The sequence below is a fragment of the Vicugna pacos genome, chromosome 5 (assembly GCF_048564905.1).
Source record: "Vicugna pacos chromosome 5, VicPac4, whole genome shotgun sequence".
NCBI lineage: Eukaryota > Metazoa > Chordata > Mammalia > Artiodactyla > Camelidae > Vicugna > Vicugna pacos.
The window spans coordinates 72,500,326-72,517,272 of record NC_132991.1 but is presented as its reverse complement, the minus strand read 5'-3'; the positions used below and the strand labels follow the sequence as shown (position 1 = coordinate 72,517,272).

The following is a 16,947-nucleotide window of genomic DNA, read 5'->3' as shown; positions in this document are numbered from 1 at the left end:
CCTCAAGGGGAGTGACCATTTGGGTGCTTGACGTGTTAAATCTTCCAGGCATGAAGGTAAGGTGATAATTCCGAACAACTACTTAATAATTGTCCTGAACTGAGTCATCTCTTAACATTACATATCCCAGAGCTTCCCACCCAGTGTGCCTTGGCCCGTTGATGAGTTTAGAACAGTCACGGGTGTGCTAAGGCATGGGCGCCCCCTCCTGCCCAGAGCAGCTTTTCCGCGTATCCCCATGTGCGCTGCAATGTTGCCATTTCTACGTGTGTATAGTATGAAAAAGTCACAAAGCGTTGGCCTGACCCAAGGCTTCTCATTTTTTTTTTTTGGTCAAATACCACCAAAAGCAAAGGAAAATGACTTGTATTATTGAAGGATAGTCTCCAGGTACAGTTTGAAGTGATTTGTGGCAAACAAAAGGTTTTTTATAAAGTCTAATGTTTTATCTTAAAAACCCATGCAATTTTTGCATTCTCTTCAAATATGTTCATATTATGCGAAAAAGCAATGTTCCTTCTTCTGCCCTCTCAACCCCCAATCCTAAAGTAACATCGACATTCTAGGAAGAGGTTTATCCAGTGAAATTGTGTACTCCCTGGCACAAAGCTGCGTACCCCTCGGGTACTTGGACCCTGGTTTGAGAAGCACAAGCTTAAAAATTTTCAGGGAGTGGTTTGGACATGTGATCATACCCATTCGTTTCAGCTAGATATGACATTGACATTTTTGTAAGTGTGAGGAAATGGAACATTCCAATGGTCCCATTCCAATGGAACATTTAGTATTTGCGGTCCATGTGTCATTTTTGGCATTAAACTGCCCAGAAGTGGACCTGGGACCATCTCTGAGACGTGGGGGGCAGGCACATGTGGGAACTGTTATATCCGTATTTCATTCACGAACATTCTGTTTCCTGAATGCGTCTCCGCCTGTTTACTCCTCTCCGTCTCTGCATCATCTTTCTGGGTCATTGCAACAGCCTTTTGACAGCCTCCCCACTTCCACACTTGCATTCAATGAGCCATTTCCCAAAGCGGGGCCAAGTAGGTTATTTTTAAAATGTAGGTCAGGTCATAACTCCCTCTTTAAATCTTCAGTGAGTGATTTGAAATAAAAATCCTGGTACGATGGCAAATTGGTTTAGAGCACACACTCCCTCTACCCTCACCTTCTAGTTGCATGAGCACATTACTTAATATTTCTGTGCCTCAGTTTCCTTATCTGTAATAGGGGAATAATCATATCTGCCTCATAGGGCTGCTGTGGGGATTAAATGAGCTAGTAAATGTGAAGTACTCAGAGCAATGCTGGCATCGAGTAAGTGCAAGTACGTGTTAGTTCTCACTGCGTTATGTGTATTATAAGATCCGCACTGAGTGGCTGCTGCTCACCTCTTCCACCTTGTCTGGAGCCATTCCTCTCGTAGACCCTGCTCCCAGCTCCTCCTTCCCACCCTAGGGTTTTCTAGGGACATTTTTCTCTGGCTCTTGACTACTAACTCCTTTCCAGGCTTCCAGTCTCAGTGTACTTGTTACCCTGTCAGAAGGGACCCCCGGCCATCCCTCTAAGTTGGCTCTTCCCTGTTAATCTCATTACAATATTCTGTTGGGTAACATCACAACACTTTTGTCAAGTTTGAAATCAGATATATGTTTTGATACCTGTTACTGCGTGGCTGCCTGATGCTGCCTGGCTAGCTTTTTGATGTTCCTTTTGCTCATCCTTATAAACCCGTGCCTGGCCTAGGGCCTGGCACACACATATATGTGAACTGAACAGACATGTGTTTCACTGTCATCACTCTACCCTACTCCTCATTCTGATACATCTCCTCCACCAACTCCACACAAGTAATTTTATAGGGGTGAAAAGGTTAAAATGAGTATCAAGTGAAGTCTGAAAAGAACTCACAAAAAGTAGCCTTCTGATGTGGGTATACTAAAGGTGGGAAGAGGATGATGCTCTAAGGATGATGGGGACATTGGTAGGTAGTGAAGTGTGAGAACTTCAAGGCTCTGTGTGTGTGTGTGTATGTGTGTGTATGTGTGTGTGTGTTTTGTACCAGCTGGCAAGGCTGCCCATCTCATCCATGTCTGCTGCCTGCTGGTTCTCTATCCATTTTGGAAGAATGAAGTGTTTTGTCTCTGTTGGCTCAAGTGGGTAAGCCTCTTGCAGGCTCCCCTAGGTCATTTGGAGGTTCTGTAAGTGTGTAGTGAATCCAGCTGTGGACCAGTCTGGTGGAGGCCCAGCAATGCCGGACAAGGTCAGGAACAGGAGGCCTTTGCAGTGAGAACTCTCAGGCTACAAGAACAGCAAGAGGGTCCCTGGGGACCTCTGCCTATGGGACTTTTTAAGGTAGAAAAGTCTTTGAAAGTGGGTGGGAAAGAGCATTGAAGAGGAATTTCACAGACCAGACAACTTTTCCACCACGACTCTCCTGAAGGAGATGACTTCAAAAAAGTTTTTTTCCATTCTCTCTCTGTTTTTGAAGACTTTTATAAAGTGAGATTTCTGAAATGAGATTTGTGGAGTAACATATTTAAAGTTCTGAGCAATGTCAGGTTTTGTACTTCTACTCCTCAAGGTGGGCTGACTTCTGACAATATTTTAGAAGAGGATGGAAGCAAGACAAAACAAAATCTACATTGTCCTCTGTATGCTTTAGATGTCAGGCATCAGATATCCCAGAACAAAGCCATCAGTTCAGCCCTGCTTCCTCTGACTGGCTTCTCACAGTCACACAGGCATTGGTCACAATTTCCCCTCTGCAGCTTCCCTGTGTCCTCTCAGGAAAGTCCCGAGTGACACACCCAGTTGCCAGACCCTGCTGACTGTGGTGGCTCTGGTGGCTTGTTAGGGTTTGGCATGGCCTGCAGAACAAAACATCTAACGAGACATTCCAGAGCTGCTGAGAGGCAGGGGGGGCACCACCCCCCATCCCCAGCTCTCTAAATAGCTTCTGAGGCTTTAAGAAACAAAAGCTCTACAGAGCCCCTGGCTGGCATCTGCTGTGGCTAATTTTATTTTCATCAGGCAAAGCCCAAGGCAGGGGTGCCTGAAAGATACTGTGAAAGGAGTGTTTTTTGTATTTCCTTCAGCAGTTAGTCACAATCCAAAATTTGAAATTGCTCCAACTTAGACTCTCTGGAGAGGGGAGGGAGAGAGGGAGAGAGAGAGAGAGAGACAGAGAGACAAAGACAGAGAGAAATATATGAAGTACAAATTGACCTCCAGATAGGTGGTTCATTCTAGCAGTACTGTTGCTGCATCTAGGAAGTAGCAGGAAAGAAAAACAACCCCAGAAAATGAACTGACAAGGGGTGAGGTGCTGAGGGGCTCACTTTGTACATACTGTATCTTATTAAATTCTATAACAATTAGGAGTGTTTTTGTCCTCCTTTTAGGAAACTGAGGCTCGGTGAGCTCAACTACCTTCCCCAGGTCACACAGCTCTAAGTAGAGGACGTAGGATTTAAACCCTCGTCTGTCTGATCCTCACGTCCATGCTCTTCAAATCAGGTCTGGCTGTTTCCATAAAAGATCAACTTGGAAGAAGTTGCTGATAACAAAAAACGCTAATAAATATTTACTGAGCACCTGTTAAGTGCCAAGCACTGTGCAAGGTGCTGTATTCCTGGTGCTCCAATGAGCTGGATTCTTACTCTTGGTTGCTAGTTAAAGGGACCTACTGGAACATGACTCGTTAATTTTAAATAGTCATCCAAAATCTTTAGCTGTATTGGTTAAGGTGTCACTAGGCTGATTTAATGATAATAAGGTATATTGCGATTTCCTCATATTTGCTTTCTCATTCCTTCCTGTAGCCTCGTTGAGTTATGGTCCCTAGCTATCCTGAGCTTCATAACCTCCATCCTTCCTGATGCAGTTCCCAGTCTCCTGACTATCGATTTTTCTTTTCTTTCAGCACTAACTTCTTTTGAAAAACACATTCCCTAGAAATCATTTATGGAAAATTTTGTTCATTTTTGTGATAGACATGAATGATTACATAATCCACTGTAACTAAAAGAAGAAGGCTAGAGAAAAATGAAAAATAGGGGGAAGGCTAAATAAATATCAGTTAGTATCGTTTTCTGAACCAAAATTTATTTTTCTATACAAATTATAGAAAGAGTCAGGTATAGATTGGAGTACATGGTGGGTAGTGTCCCAAACTGGGCAAGTGTAATAAACTTGGATAGTCATTGTCAAATCCTGTCACAGGCCTCCTGACTGGCCTGCTGTAGTAAGTACACCTTCATTTGGGAAATCTTACTAGTTGATCACACAGTGGTTTGTCCATTCCTAATCGTTACAACCCAACAGCGAACATTACACTATAATTCTACCACACAGTATGGTTAAGCTTTTACATTGAAGCTACATAGCTGTGTAATAACTGGAATCTATTTCTTTAGGAATAATATCTGTCCTTTTAACCACAAAACTTGAGAGGCAAAGACATTTCCACCAACTCTGACGTGAGGTCCAATTCTTTAGCTATTAACATACCGTAGTGTAAAACTTACCTTTAGATGTTTCCCAGCACACAAAGGAATCAATTAAAGACAAGCCTTGTTTATAATAAAACGTAGTTAACTCCAGCCAGTCGGCATCAAGCGTACTAACGACAGGGCCTTTTCTTGTCACTTTCATGGACAGGATGCCTTCCTGATAGGTCCAGCAGGTTGATTCATCATCAAAAACATTGAAGACTGTGTACAGCTTGTTATCTGAGGACAGGCATTCAGAAGGAGGAAAAAGGGGGAAAACTATAATTGTATTGAAAAGATTCCTAAAATCTTTTTTTGGTAGTATTCATAGGCTCTTTCAAGCAGTCAAACAAGCATACAGAATCATAAAATTACCCACGCTTTATCAAATGTTAACATTGTGCCAAGTTTGCTTCAGATTTTTTTCAAGGAAATGAGAAATGGATGTAGTTTTATGCTCATGATTGTATCTCCCCAATCCTATCTCCAGAAATAGCTACTGTAATGAATTTGCTGTTTATCATTCTCGTGCAAGTTCTTTTAATGCACACTTCTATACCCAGAAATGCTGTTTTGCAGTTTAAAAAAACCATGTTTTGCATTTTTAAAAACTTTTTAAAAAGGATATTATACTGTATATATTAGTCTATAAGTTGATTTTCTTGTTCAACATTATGCTTCTGAAATGTAATTAATACATTTAGATCTTATTCATTTAGTTTAACTACTACAGAGTATTCCGTTTCCTTTTCTCCTGTTGATAGACATACTCATTATTTCTAGATTTTTGTTATTACAAACACTATGTCTCTTTGGACACATATGTGAGAGTGACTCTAGAATGCATACTTAAGACATGCATCTGCTGGGTCATACACTTTACTATAAGTTGGCAAACTCTTAACTTCGGGGTCTATGGACCCACATCTATGGTTGTGTTTTAGGAAGCATAGCTCAGCTGGTGCATGCATGAGGTACTTGGTTCAATTCCCAGTATCTCCATTTGCAAAAGAAAAAACAAAACAAAACAAAACAAAAAAGGAAGAGTAACACCGCTTGTATCACAGACAGAAGTGCTAGGGATGTGCGTGTTATGTGCATTTTTCTGGGTTGAGCCTCCATGAACTGCACCAGATTCTTCAAGAGGTCTTTTGTATGTGTCTTCGCCCAGCCCCCACTATTATTGTTCTTACTTCCCCTGCACCCAAAGTTAAGAACCAACCACTGCCACAGAAATGTTATTAAAAAGTACAGAATTTTAAAATAAACTAAACAGAAAGCAGAATCTAAAGACTGCTGATTAAATTAAGTAGCACATTGGATTTGGTGGTGAGGTGATGAGAGGATAAGTTGGGAAATTCTCTGGGTTCTTTCTTTAGGCGGTTGTGTTGACTGTGGCCCAGTGGGTCTCTGTCTTGTGTGAATATTGAGGAAAGTCACCCCAACCCAGAAAGCCGACCCCACCAGTGTGTGTGGCCTAAGCACCAACACTGATCAAAGGACCAGTTAATAGTAGCTAACTTAATACAGACTTTATTCTGTGCCAGGGACTAGGCTAAGCACTTTGCAGACATCTCGTGTCAACTTCTCACAAGCATCCTTTCTGTAAAGAATTCATCAAAGTAGTCTGACTCCAGACTCTTAACTCTAAGGCGTACATAGTCTTTGATTTTTCTCTATTAGTGCTTTTTAAAGAATGCCCTTAAAGATATCAGAAAACTTAAAAAGCCCAAAATACATTAAAAAATACTCCCAATTTCTTGGGAAGATTTGCTAGTTGGCAAAGAAGAATAAAACTATTGTTTAAAGTTATTTAAGGATGCAGGCACTATTGTTATATTAATTGTTTCATCATGATGTGCATTTTCATAGTCTAACTGACAATCAAAGAAAGCCAATTAACTTCAAAGGTGAAAATCATCCATGAAATGGGAAAGGCCAAAACTAAAATTCTCACACACTATTTATAGAGCAAAACATAAATCAGAACAGCTTTCTTTACATAATCACTTTTTTCGTACACACGCACAGCCTCCAATTTACAGAGGAACTGGTGTATGACTAAATGGAAACCAACTGTCAACACGAAGTTTCATTATGTGGATGGCATTGTATGGCCATGCCAGGGACAACTGTTTGAAAAACTGCCCGACCTTATTTCCAGTGGTAATAATTAAAAAAAAAATCAAGACAAGTTTATATTAGTTTATTCAGTCTTTATAATCTTTAGAGGCTTTTTATGTATTTATTTGTTTGGGGAGAGGTAGTTAGGTTATTTATCTATTTATTTACTTTTAGAAGAGGTACTAGGGATTGAACCCAGGACCTGGTACATGCTAAGCACACGCTCTACCACTTGAATGTTTGGAGGTTTACTTTGCCTCATATTTGTAAAAAACCAAAACCCAAAAAACCCCTTCAAAAACTTATGTTTGCTAAATGTCAACTAACACACATCCTATTTCTACTCATCTGGACTATTACCTTCTCCCTTCCTTGATTTAGAGAAACTGGGGCTGCCATCTCGTTCCATTTGACACTGTCCACTTTCATGATGGAGTTCTTCCTCAATGCCACTTTCAGATGACTGTCCACTTAACGTCCCCTCATTCCAGCTCTTATAGTTTTCCTCTGAACTGTGTCTCAGGTGTAGTGTCAATTCTGCATCTCCATCCTGGTTGGTTCCGTTGCAGAACTTAAGTGGTGGATAATGCTGTGATATGAATCCAACAAATTTCATTCCTCTTTTAGCATCTGCGTTAATCTGAGGTTTAAAAAGAGATGTAGAACAAAATGTAAACTTTGTTTGCATTGATTGCTTTTTCAATTAACCTTTAGGCTCCTTAAGGAAATTCATTAGAGAAGGAGTAAACTGACCAGTAATTAAACTCCCATTCATAAACAAATGAATAACTTCTAATATGGCACCACTCCTAAAACCATGTCACACTATTATCGTGATTACTTCAAATAGAATCAATACACTTTAGAAATTATGAAAACAGGAATCATATTTTCTCTGAAAGGTTACTATTTGGGAAGAACTAATAATTCTATAGCATGATTTTGCAGCTCTGTTGATAATGGTTTTTTGACTTGGAGAAAAATTTAAAACTATTCCAAGAAATACTCAAAAATAGCATTACCAAATACATTTTAATTGAAATAAAGAAGATATTAATTTAAAAACAAAAAACATACAGCCTTGTTTGCTTGATGTGGATAAAGAAAAATGCTAAAAAGACTAATTACTAATTTTTTAATGATCTATATTATTTGTTTTTTGGGGGGGAATTGAGTTTGTTTATTTGTTTTAATGGAGGTACTGGGGATCGAACCCAGGACCTCGTGCATGGTAAGCATGCACTCTACCACTGAGCAATATACCCTCCCCACAAATGATTAATTCTTGACAAATGTGTACATGTAATGCGTAAGCCCAATTCATATTAGCACTCCTAAGAAGCTTTCTGATCTGTTTATCTCTTGACACTATTGTCTCCTTTCTGATCTAAATACACATGATTAGATTCAATTCTATCAGTTAAAGAATAGGATTCAGAAGCACATGACATAATGCCAGTGAAATCATTAGTGACCTAAAGAGTGGCTATTTTCCTATCATCACTTTTCTCTTTCTCTGCTTTTGTGTCATTTCTTCGTTCTTTTTGTTTCCATGTCTTTTCTCAATTGGCAGTTCTTTTGAGGGAAGGCACTCTGTCTTACTCATTTTTGTATTGTAATGTTTTGTACCTATATGTGCTCTATAAGTACTTGTTAAATAGGTTAAAAGGAAGAAATAGCAACATCTTTTATATGGTCACTGTTTTAAACATTTAAATTAAATGTTTTAAATATTACCTGCGAGGGGGAGAAAGAGTTATGATGGAAGTTGCAAGTGCAAACATCTGTAGTCAGAAATAGAATGAAAAAGGCCAGGAAGAAGTGGGACAAAACCAGATAGTAATGTCCAATCAAAGGAGGCGACTGTAACTCAGCTCCAGTGGATGAGGAGGAGAATTCTGAGGACCAGAGGGTGTGGGTATGTGAGGCTAGGACAAACACTGCTGACACAGTATCACTTATGCCTATAAATGACCACATTAAGATTGTGCACTGCAAGAAGCCTCAAAAATAGCCATAAATTGTCCTTTATGTCAGGTGTCCCAGAAGAGGAGAAGGAGGTGGTAAGGAGGCAAGTGGAAACTGGTCAATTTATTGTCAGTGCTTTCTCTAGGTCTTATTCGTTGATTTTGGTGAAAAAGAAGGTTTTCTCTATTACTGAAAAGTATTATCTGGGAAAGTCTGGTAACGTATAAAGTATTATTGTCTTTTACGTTTTTTAAGTTGGAAGATTGATATTTTTAATGTTTTTTAAATTAAAGTATAGTCAGTTTACAGTGTTGTGTCAACTTCTGGTGTGCAGCATAATGTTTCAGTCACACCTATACATACATGTATTCATTTTCACATTCTTTTTCATTATAGGTTACTATATTGACTATAGTTCCCTGTGCTATACAGTTTCATGTTATTTTTATTTACAAATCCTGGGGAAAACACTTGCAAATCTAATTTTAAAAGAGCAAACATTGACATAATGTTATAATGACTTAAAACCTAGCTGTTCAACAATCAACTTTTTATATAAAGCAGTCATTCAAGAATACTACTTGGCACTCATCTATTGTTCTTGTTCATAAACGAGGCAACGTCCACACATTTCATGTGCTATGTTTCCTGAAGCTCTTCTCTTCATGAAATAACCCCATTACTCTAATTGCTGAAATAACAGTACTTTCCTGTTTAAACAGATCTTTTACTCAGTCCAGGAAGTCAAATGCAAAACAAGGGCTCTGATGATGATCTATTAAGACTAAATTAGTAGTTACTTTTTGTTTCTGGAGTGCATTTATTCCCAGAAAAAAAAAAAGAAATTTCCCAGAATAGTAGTAGTAAATAGTGTGTACACCTTGTTTATAAAAATCCAGTCTCAAAGACTGTTTCTGAAAAATCTTACTGAATGGTGACTTTATATTTAAGTGGCAAATACCATTAGCAGCTATAACTGGCTACACACAAACCACAGATAATCTTACACACACGGGTTATTTAGAGCTTGGGAACAATAGAAACAGTGAACAAATTTCATAGTTGCTTACTTGAAAGGAGACGGCTTAGCTTTTAGGCTGTATTCATTTAGACCTTACACATATGTCAATGCAACTAAAGTTAAAAAAAATTTTCACCATAATATCTCATCAATTTAGAATACTTATGAATGTACAGCTTTTTTCTTGGTTTTAATCAATATATATTTGGCGCTCAGTGTTTCATTTAAGGTTCAATTAAGTTATATTGTATGGACTTTTTTCTCTCAACAGTCAATATAATTGTCATTTTTAATGAGCATAAAATATTCTATCATATTTGATATAAGATTGCCTCCTCAGTTTCCCAATTGTTGAGAATTTGGCCCCTGTTTACTGTTGATTAAAATATCTGCATAAACATGACTTTTCCCTTTTCAATTAATTTCTTGGAGTAGATTCATAAAGAGGAAATTACTGGGTCACAAAATAAAACAAGACTTATGACTTTTATTACCAAATTAGTATTCAGAAACACTATACTAATTTATTACAATGCTAATTACAGTATATGCATGTTTCTTTAAAGGTCTTTCCAACACTGGATTTAATATTTTCAATTTAATTTCTCAGTTAACACTGGTGAGAAATTAATTCAGTTTTGATTTATATTAAAAATTATTAGTTGGGTTGAACTTTTTGCTGAATGTCTCTTTATTATTTGTGTTTCTTTTTGTACTCTCTGTCCATAGATTCTGTCTATTCAAGATTGAACATACTTTCATGCATTCATTTCCTGTATATTCTGAAAATGAAGCTTCCATAGGACACATTTGTTGTGGATTTCACCCTGCCTTGATTCTATTTTTTCCTAGTAAATAACATGTTTATATACTCAAATTCCTCAATCTGTTTATAATTAAATATGTCCACTCTTTCATTTTCTTTAGGATTTTTTATACTTGAAAAACTTTTCTCTTCATCCCATGTGAAGTGTGCAGAATCTATTTTCTACAGAACAATTGCCCATTTTCCCAGCAGCACTTACTGAGTAATGGTTGTTCCCTTATTTTATTTCATCAGGTTTGTTATGAAACTTCTTTTATGTGTATAAATTTATTTCTGGCATTTCCGTTCTGTTTCACTGGCCTGCATTTCTGTTTTTAACTCTATGATTTGGTACATGTGCTTCAATATGTTTTAAATTCTGGTAGACTAAGTCACCTATCATTTTCCTGTTCTTTTTAAAATAAGAAAGGAAATTGATGAAGAAGAAATACCAAATATCTCTCAATATCCCATGAAAAAAATGTATACTTTTAGTACCTTTTCTATCAGTTCTTTTGCTACGTCATTTGTTTGTGTCTCATAAGTTAGAGGACATTCCTCAATCACAAGCCTTGGGCGTCTTTGTCCACTGGGTGCTGTCGAATGCTTCGTGCTGTAACAGAGAATATGTTCATGGTTGGAAGCCAACTGCTGATTTTCAGCTAATATGCTCATGTGAAAATGAGTGAGCAACTCACAAATAAAGTCAAGGCAATCCTTTTTCTTTGTTACTTCAACCCTAATGGTTGTCTGCTTATGTAAAACTATTGGAAAAACATAGTAACTTCTATTAATTTAAACCTCTATTACTTTAATTTCTAATTTAATATGGAAGAAAAGCTTCATGTCTGTTGTTCTGACAAAAGTTAAGAGAAATGATTTTAGATCACTGTTATACCTCATTATTGTACAAAAGCACAAGTGAAAATCCTATTTAAGTGCAGATAAATACTGTCCTGTCTTTTTCCATTTTCTTCTTTTCTGATTTTCACCACTTGCCTATTCTTAGCCTTGGCAGGGCACTGATAAATCTATCTGAAGTAGTGCTAAAAGAAAAAAAATAATTTATCTACGGTTTATAAGATTTGTAATTCGAACATACGTGTTGCTGCTGTGTGATAAATGACATACTTACTTAGCAATGCTTGGAGGGGTACATATCTGACGAGGCTCCGTGTCTTGGTGAAAGCTGAGAGCTGAACACACCCTCTAACACATGTGTAAGTGGGTCCCTTAAAAACACATCTGGGATTTTCTTAAAGCCCTTTTACTTTTTTTCAGTTTTCCTGTTTTCACACTTTTCCTCTTATTTCATTTTTCCTTCTCTGCTTGGCCCTTTCATAGTGAAAGTGATTGATTATTAACTAGTCCGTGGCTATAAACAGAAAACACAGTTCTTACCCTGGTCTTTGAGATGATTTTGATATAGTTGAAGAGTTGTGTAAAAAAAAAAATTAATGTGTTAATCGAAGACATTGGTCTGGTTATTTTCATTCTTCATTGGAAGGAGCAGCAGTATTTTGAATACTATCAAACGTACAAGCTAAGCTGGCAAAGATGTTTGCAGTATTGTTTGGAAAAGCAGCTATTTTAAAAAGTTAAAAAAAAAAACTAAAATGAGTGGCTTTTACATTCTGTTTTTTGGAAACAGCTGACAAGAGGTCTATCTAGTTTGTGAGATCTTGGCACGTAGGCCTTTCTGCTGCAAAAGTTTTAGAAGGTAGAGATTGTTTCTGTTGCCATTATTAATAAAATAATATTGGACGGTTAAAAAAAATGCTCAGTGAAAGTGGTCGTCATTGGTCCGGTCAGCTCTTTTAGCCCAGTTATAGGACAGGAAGAATGCTGCTAATGGCTACTCCTTCATCTGCTGAAGTTGCTACGGGAGCTTCCAGGTGCTTCTTGAGTCTATTTCCCTTTCTCTTTGTTCCCTGACATTCTTGTGCAGGACCTGTGTTGTCTGCAAGGGGCTAAAATCTATGAGGAGTTTTAAAGAAGGAGATTTAAGTTTCCTTCTCTCAATCCAGGTTCAACTGCTGGGAAATATGCCTCAAACCAAAACCCCTAATTTTCCTTTATTTGTCATTACTTTGTTCAAGCTTTCTTTTCTTTTAGCCAAAGAAAACTGTCACTCTCAACAGCCTCTTAGTATGACAGTTTTCTTGAGCACCAGGCTTACCTTAACTTCAAGCGCGACAGCACCACCCTGTATAGGTAACTTGCAGGTAGGTGTTTTTGCTGCCCCACGGGTTGTATAACAGGATGAATAGCCCCAACAATATATCCTCTAAGATAGTAGTCTTCCACTTTTGTTACGATATCTGGAATTGAATTTATCTTGATGACTTCTGGGTTCGGTGAAGCTGCAAAGAGAATTGCACATTCATGTGTGCACACTAAAATGCAAAGAGAAATTTACACATTCATAGAGTTGAGTTATACATTATTTCTATCTATGTGTGATAAAACTAATGAATAGGAAACATATCCATATGATTTACTCTCAAATAAAGTTACACTAACATGTGTTATATATTTTCTAGATTAATTTCAGGAAAAAGCAAAAGTAACTTTGGGAGCTGGTCGATAGATAGTATTATCAATATGTTTTAAAGTAGAAATACAAGGCCTTATATATATATTTTCAATTAAGACAGCTTTATTTTTTAGGATTTCATTTGAGTGATGATATTTCCATTAATAGATATTGAAGACATACATAAGAGAAATAATATTATGTTGAAGAGCTAATTGTTTTAATGATTCTGAACAACATGAGATGCATAATTTCTTAAGAATGATGTTCATACAAATCTAAAAATTAAAAACGGGAGAAATAGTACTTGTTAAGCAAGAATTGTCAAGTGCTTTTCTTCTTTCCAATTACATTTCAAAAACAGTATTTTAAGTTTCTCTGGGAGAATAAAAATGATTCTTTTTTTACAGCACTTATATAAATACTTGAGTACAGAAATTGAAAAAGTAAAGGTCCAGAAGTTCTTTTTAGTAAGAAAAAATTCTAAATGTAGAGAAAATTTAAATGCAAAATTGATATGCTGTTGAGCATCCCTCTGAAGAAAGGCATATTTGCAGAAACTATAGAATAGTGCCATCTGTACAGCTTTTAGTAAAAGGGAAACGGATGTGTTCTTTGGTTCTTAAGGTTCCAGTAGTTTAAATTAATAATTAAAAAAACAACCTTACTTTCTATAACAATATTTCTCATTTTCTGGAAGACAACCAAGAATTAATATCTAGAAATAGACCTGCAGTTTGGTTATCTCTTGAGTAAGAAAACATATGAAATTAACTCCAGGCATGGGCAGTGCTGGCTGTTGGCCTTCTGTCAGCGTGGTCAGTGCTGTCAGAGCAAAGAGCTGCTGCTAACTGCCTGACCGCAGGAAGGAGGTTAAGAAGCAGACAAGGAAGACGGGTCAGAGGAAATCCTCAGCTCCTCTTAACATTAATATTCCATGTGATAGAACAGAAATCCACTATGTGGATTCATGTGAGCTCATGCCAACTTCTTAAATGAAAATAAAGTACTGAAAGAAAAGTTGTATAAATGAGGATGAATCCATTTACTCAAATTTTCATCCTCTTGGATTTAAACTAGTCTACTTGTAGTATATTTTCATCATGACAAATAGGAATGAAAAAAAAGAGAATGATCCTGGACTTGGAAGAAACAGCTGGGTTTCATTGCAGAACAACGCAGTTCTGCCTGGTTGTGTAGCAATCACTCTGTGATTCATCTGGTTTTGTTTATTTTTTTAAGTATTTTAACTACCAACCCTGATTCCCAAACAAAGAAACTAAAAAATTGTAAAATAGAATAAACTGTTAAGACTAAGGAATGAAACATAGCCTAAACTCATTTTTAGAACTATATATGAATCCTATAAAATTTTAAAGAAAATTTTGGCCTTCTAATGGATCTCATTGCTTATTGTAGAAAGTGGAAATGCTTAGCATGTTACAGAAGAACCTTCGTAGTCTGGCCTCTGTCTACTTATTCAGCCTTTGCTCTTGTCATCCTTTTACTTGTGTGTCTTGCTGGGGCAGGACTGAGCTCCCAGAGTTCCTGAAGCTGGCACACTGTTTCATGCCACAGGGTCTTTGTTTCCCTTCCTGCTCCCAGGCCAGTTAACCACTCCTTCCTCTGTGCTATGTGTGTTTCCTCCTAGTCCCCTTGTCAGACTGTATTACAGTTCCTTGTATGTGTGTTTGTCTCTGCTGTCAGACTGAGAATTCCTTAAGGGCCAGGAACCTATCTTCTCTTTCTATGCCTAGCATTTTCCTTAGGTCACTATGTTAAGTTGGAAATAATTGTCCATAAGGGGAACAAAGAGGCAAAATTACTGCATAAAAGAGGAAAAGCTATCAAGATTAGCTAGTATAAATGTAAAAAGGTTAGTAAATTCAGGAACAGCTGCACTTATTCTAGGTTATTCCATGGCTTGTGAGAGAGAGACACAACAGAGAGAGACCACACAGGGAGATCTGTGGGACAGTGACTCTTCTGATCACAGAAGTGAGGGTGGTCAAGAACACTGTGAGGAAGGTCGTATTCACTTCAGGAGACTCTAGCTTCAGGCTGTACTTTATGTTCCTTAAGTTAATGATACTTTGGGGAGAAAAAAACACATTGCCATTGAGGTAAAAAGTAATGAGAGATGGAGCTACACTGGGTGTAATTACCTCTACCTTGGAGTGAAGTTTGGAGAGGAATTTGGGACAGGACTGCACTGCAGACAAGGAATGAGCTTGTGGACTTAGCAGATCTCTGGATCCTGCCTTGCTACTGTCACTGGTTTGGTTGGAGTCACCATTAGGTCCTATGCGGTCTTATCTGGTCTACTCTGGCATAATTGCTTGGAAGGAAATCCCAGAAATCAAGAACTCAGTGTTGGGAAAAGTCCGCTTTCCTGTAGCCCTGAGTTAAGAGTTCAGAGTGATTTAGGCAGCCTGATGCTCTGCTTACTCTCGGTGATCCTGCCACCATCCTAGACAGCAGAGCAGTGCAGGAGCCAATTCAGAAAAGGCACTTAATGAGCTCAAAGAGGCACTTAAGTTGTCATTAAACATAGAATATTTGAAAATATTTCAGTTATTCTGTATTATTATTAGATGCTCAGCAGTTAGTAATTAATATTGCTAGACTATTTTAGTTCTATCATACCACCTCCATCGTTAGAGATTGTCTATTATCTGGAGATGGATGGTGGTCATGGTTACACAACAATGTATGTGTACTTAATGCCACTTAAAATGGTTAAGATGGTTAAATGGTTGGTACAATAAATTTTATGTTATGTATATTTTACCACAATAGAAACATTGTATGTCAAAGATAATATATATTACACATGTACCTATTCATATACATAATATATATTTATTTTAATTGTGTTAAAAACAACAAATTTTACTATCATAACCATTTTTGGGGGGGGAGGAGGAAATTAGGTTTATCTTATTTATTAATAATAATAATAAGGTACTGGGGATTGAACCCAGAACCCCGTGATTGCTAAGCATGCACTTTACCACTAAGCTATGCCCTCCCCCTCATAATCATTTTTAAGTGTACAGTTCAGTAGTGTTAAGTATATTCACATTGTTGTGCGATAGACCTCCAGAATGTTTCATCATGCAAAATTGAAACTCTATACCCATTAAATGAGTTTGACTACTTTAGATACTTCATCTAAGTAGAATCATACAATATTTGTCTTTTTGTGTCTGGCTTATTTCACTTATTATAATGTCCTCACAATTCACTCATGTTGTAGCATGTGACAGGATTTCCTTCTTTTTTAAGACTGAATAAGATTCCATTGTATGTATATTCCACACTTTGTTTATCCATTTATCCATCAGTGGACATCAAGTTGTAAGAAAATTCAAAGCTTATTGAAAAAATACTACTTACTTGACAAAAGTAAAACACAGAAGTATATAGATTATAGCTGATATCTTGAGAAATTTATGAGTGGAGATGAACATTTTATTTTTGTGAAAGCATGTCTTTGTAAATTGTTAAATTTAATACAAGAATAAGGAATGTGCCTTGGCTTGGAAATTTTCCCTTTACCATTACTGAAGGCCAGGTGATAATTATAGCATGAAGCTGGTTATTTTTCCAAACGGTATGACTAGATAATTCAGAGTGCTTGAGGTGTCAGTCAACAAACCACTTAAGGATCATTTGCATAAAAAAATATGAGTCAGGTTGTTGCCTGCAAACTTTCCATTTGGTAATTTCTGGCAATATCAAGAAAGCCCCACTCTCAAACTTGTAGAATGGGTGTTAGGTACTTGGGAGAAAGCTCTAGCACTCTTTTAAGAAATGTGGCATTGCCAATACTCTTGACAGCTCAGAGGAGACAAAACTAAGTGGAAAAATGGGGGCATGAGGATTCTTAGTTCATTCTTGATTCAGAAGAATTGGGTCCTGAGTATGAAGAAGTTTTAGGAATATCTTTATTTCACTTAGCTTTCCTTTCTTATATGTGTAAGAGAAAGACAGA

General features: G+C 37.3%; 1 protein-coding gene and 1 non-coding gene across 8 annotated transcripts in view; both read right to left on the bottom strand.

Moving 5' to 3' along the window:
* RFTN2 (raftlin family member 2) overlaps positions 1 to 16,947 on the bottom strand; it is a 69,578-nt gene that overhangs the window by 27,443 nt on the left and 25,188 nt on the right. For all 7 annotated transcript variants that reach the window (XM_072961540.1, XM_072961543.1, XM_072961544.1 and 4 more), the window contains 4 exons: positions 12,594 to 12,777; positions 10,913 to 11,027; positions 6,981 to 7,260; positions 4,533 to 4,736 (listed from right to left, as the gene is read on the bottom strand). In XM_072961540.1, the coding sequence (XP_072817641.1) occupies positions 4,533 to 4,736; positions 6,981 to 7,260; positions 10,913 to 11,027; positions 12,594 to 12,777 (783 nt within the window). The remainder of the gene's footprint in view (positions 1 to 4,532; positions 4,737 to 6,980; positions 7,261 to 10,912; positions 11,028 to 12,593; positions 12,778 to 16,947) is intronic.
* TRNAG-ACC (transfer RNA glycine (anticodon ACC)) lies at positions 7,814 to 7,888 on the bottom strand. The gene has a single exon. It is a non-coding gene; the product is annotated as a tRNA-Gly (tRNA).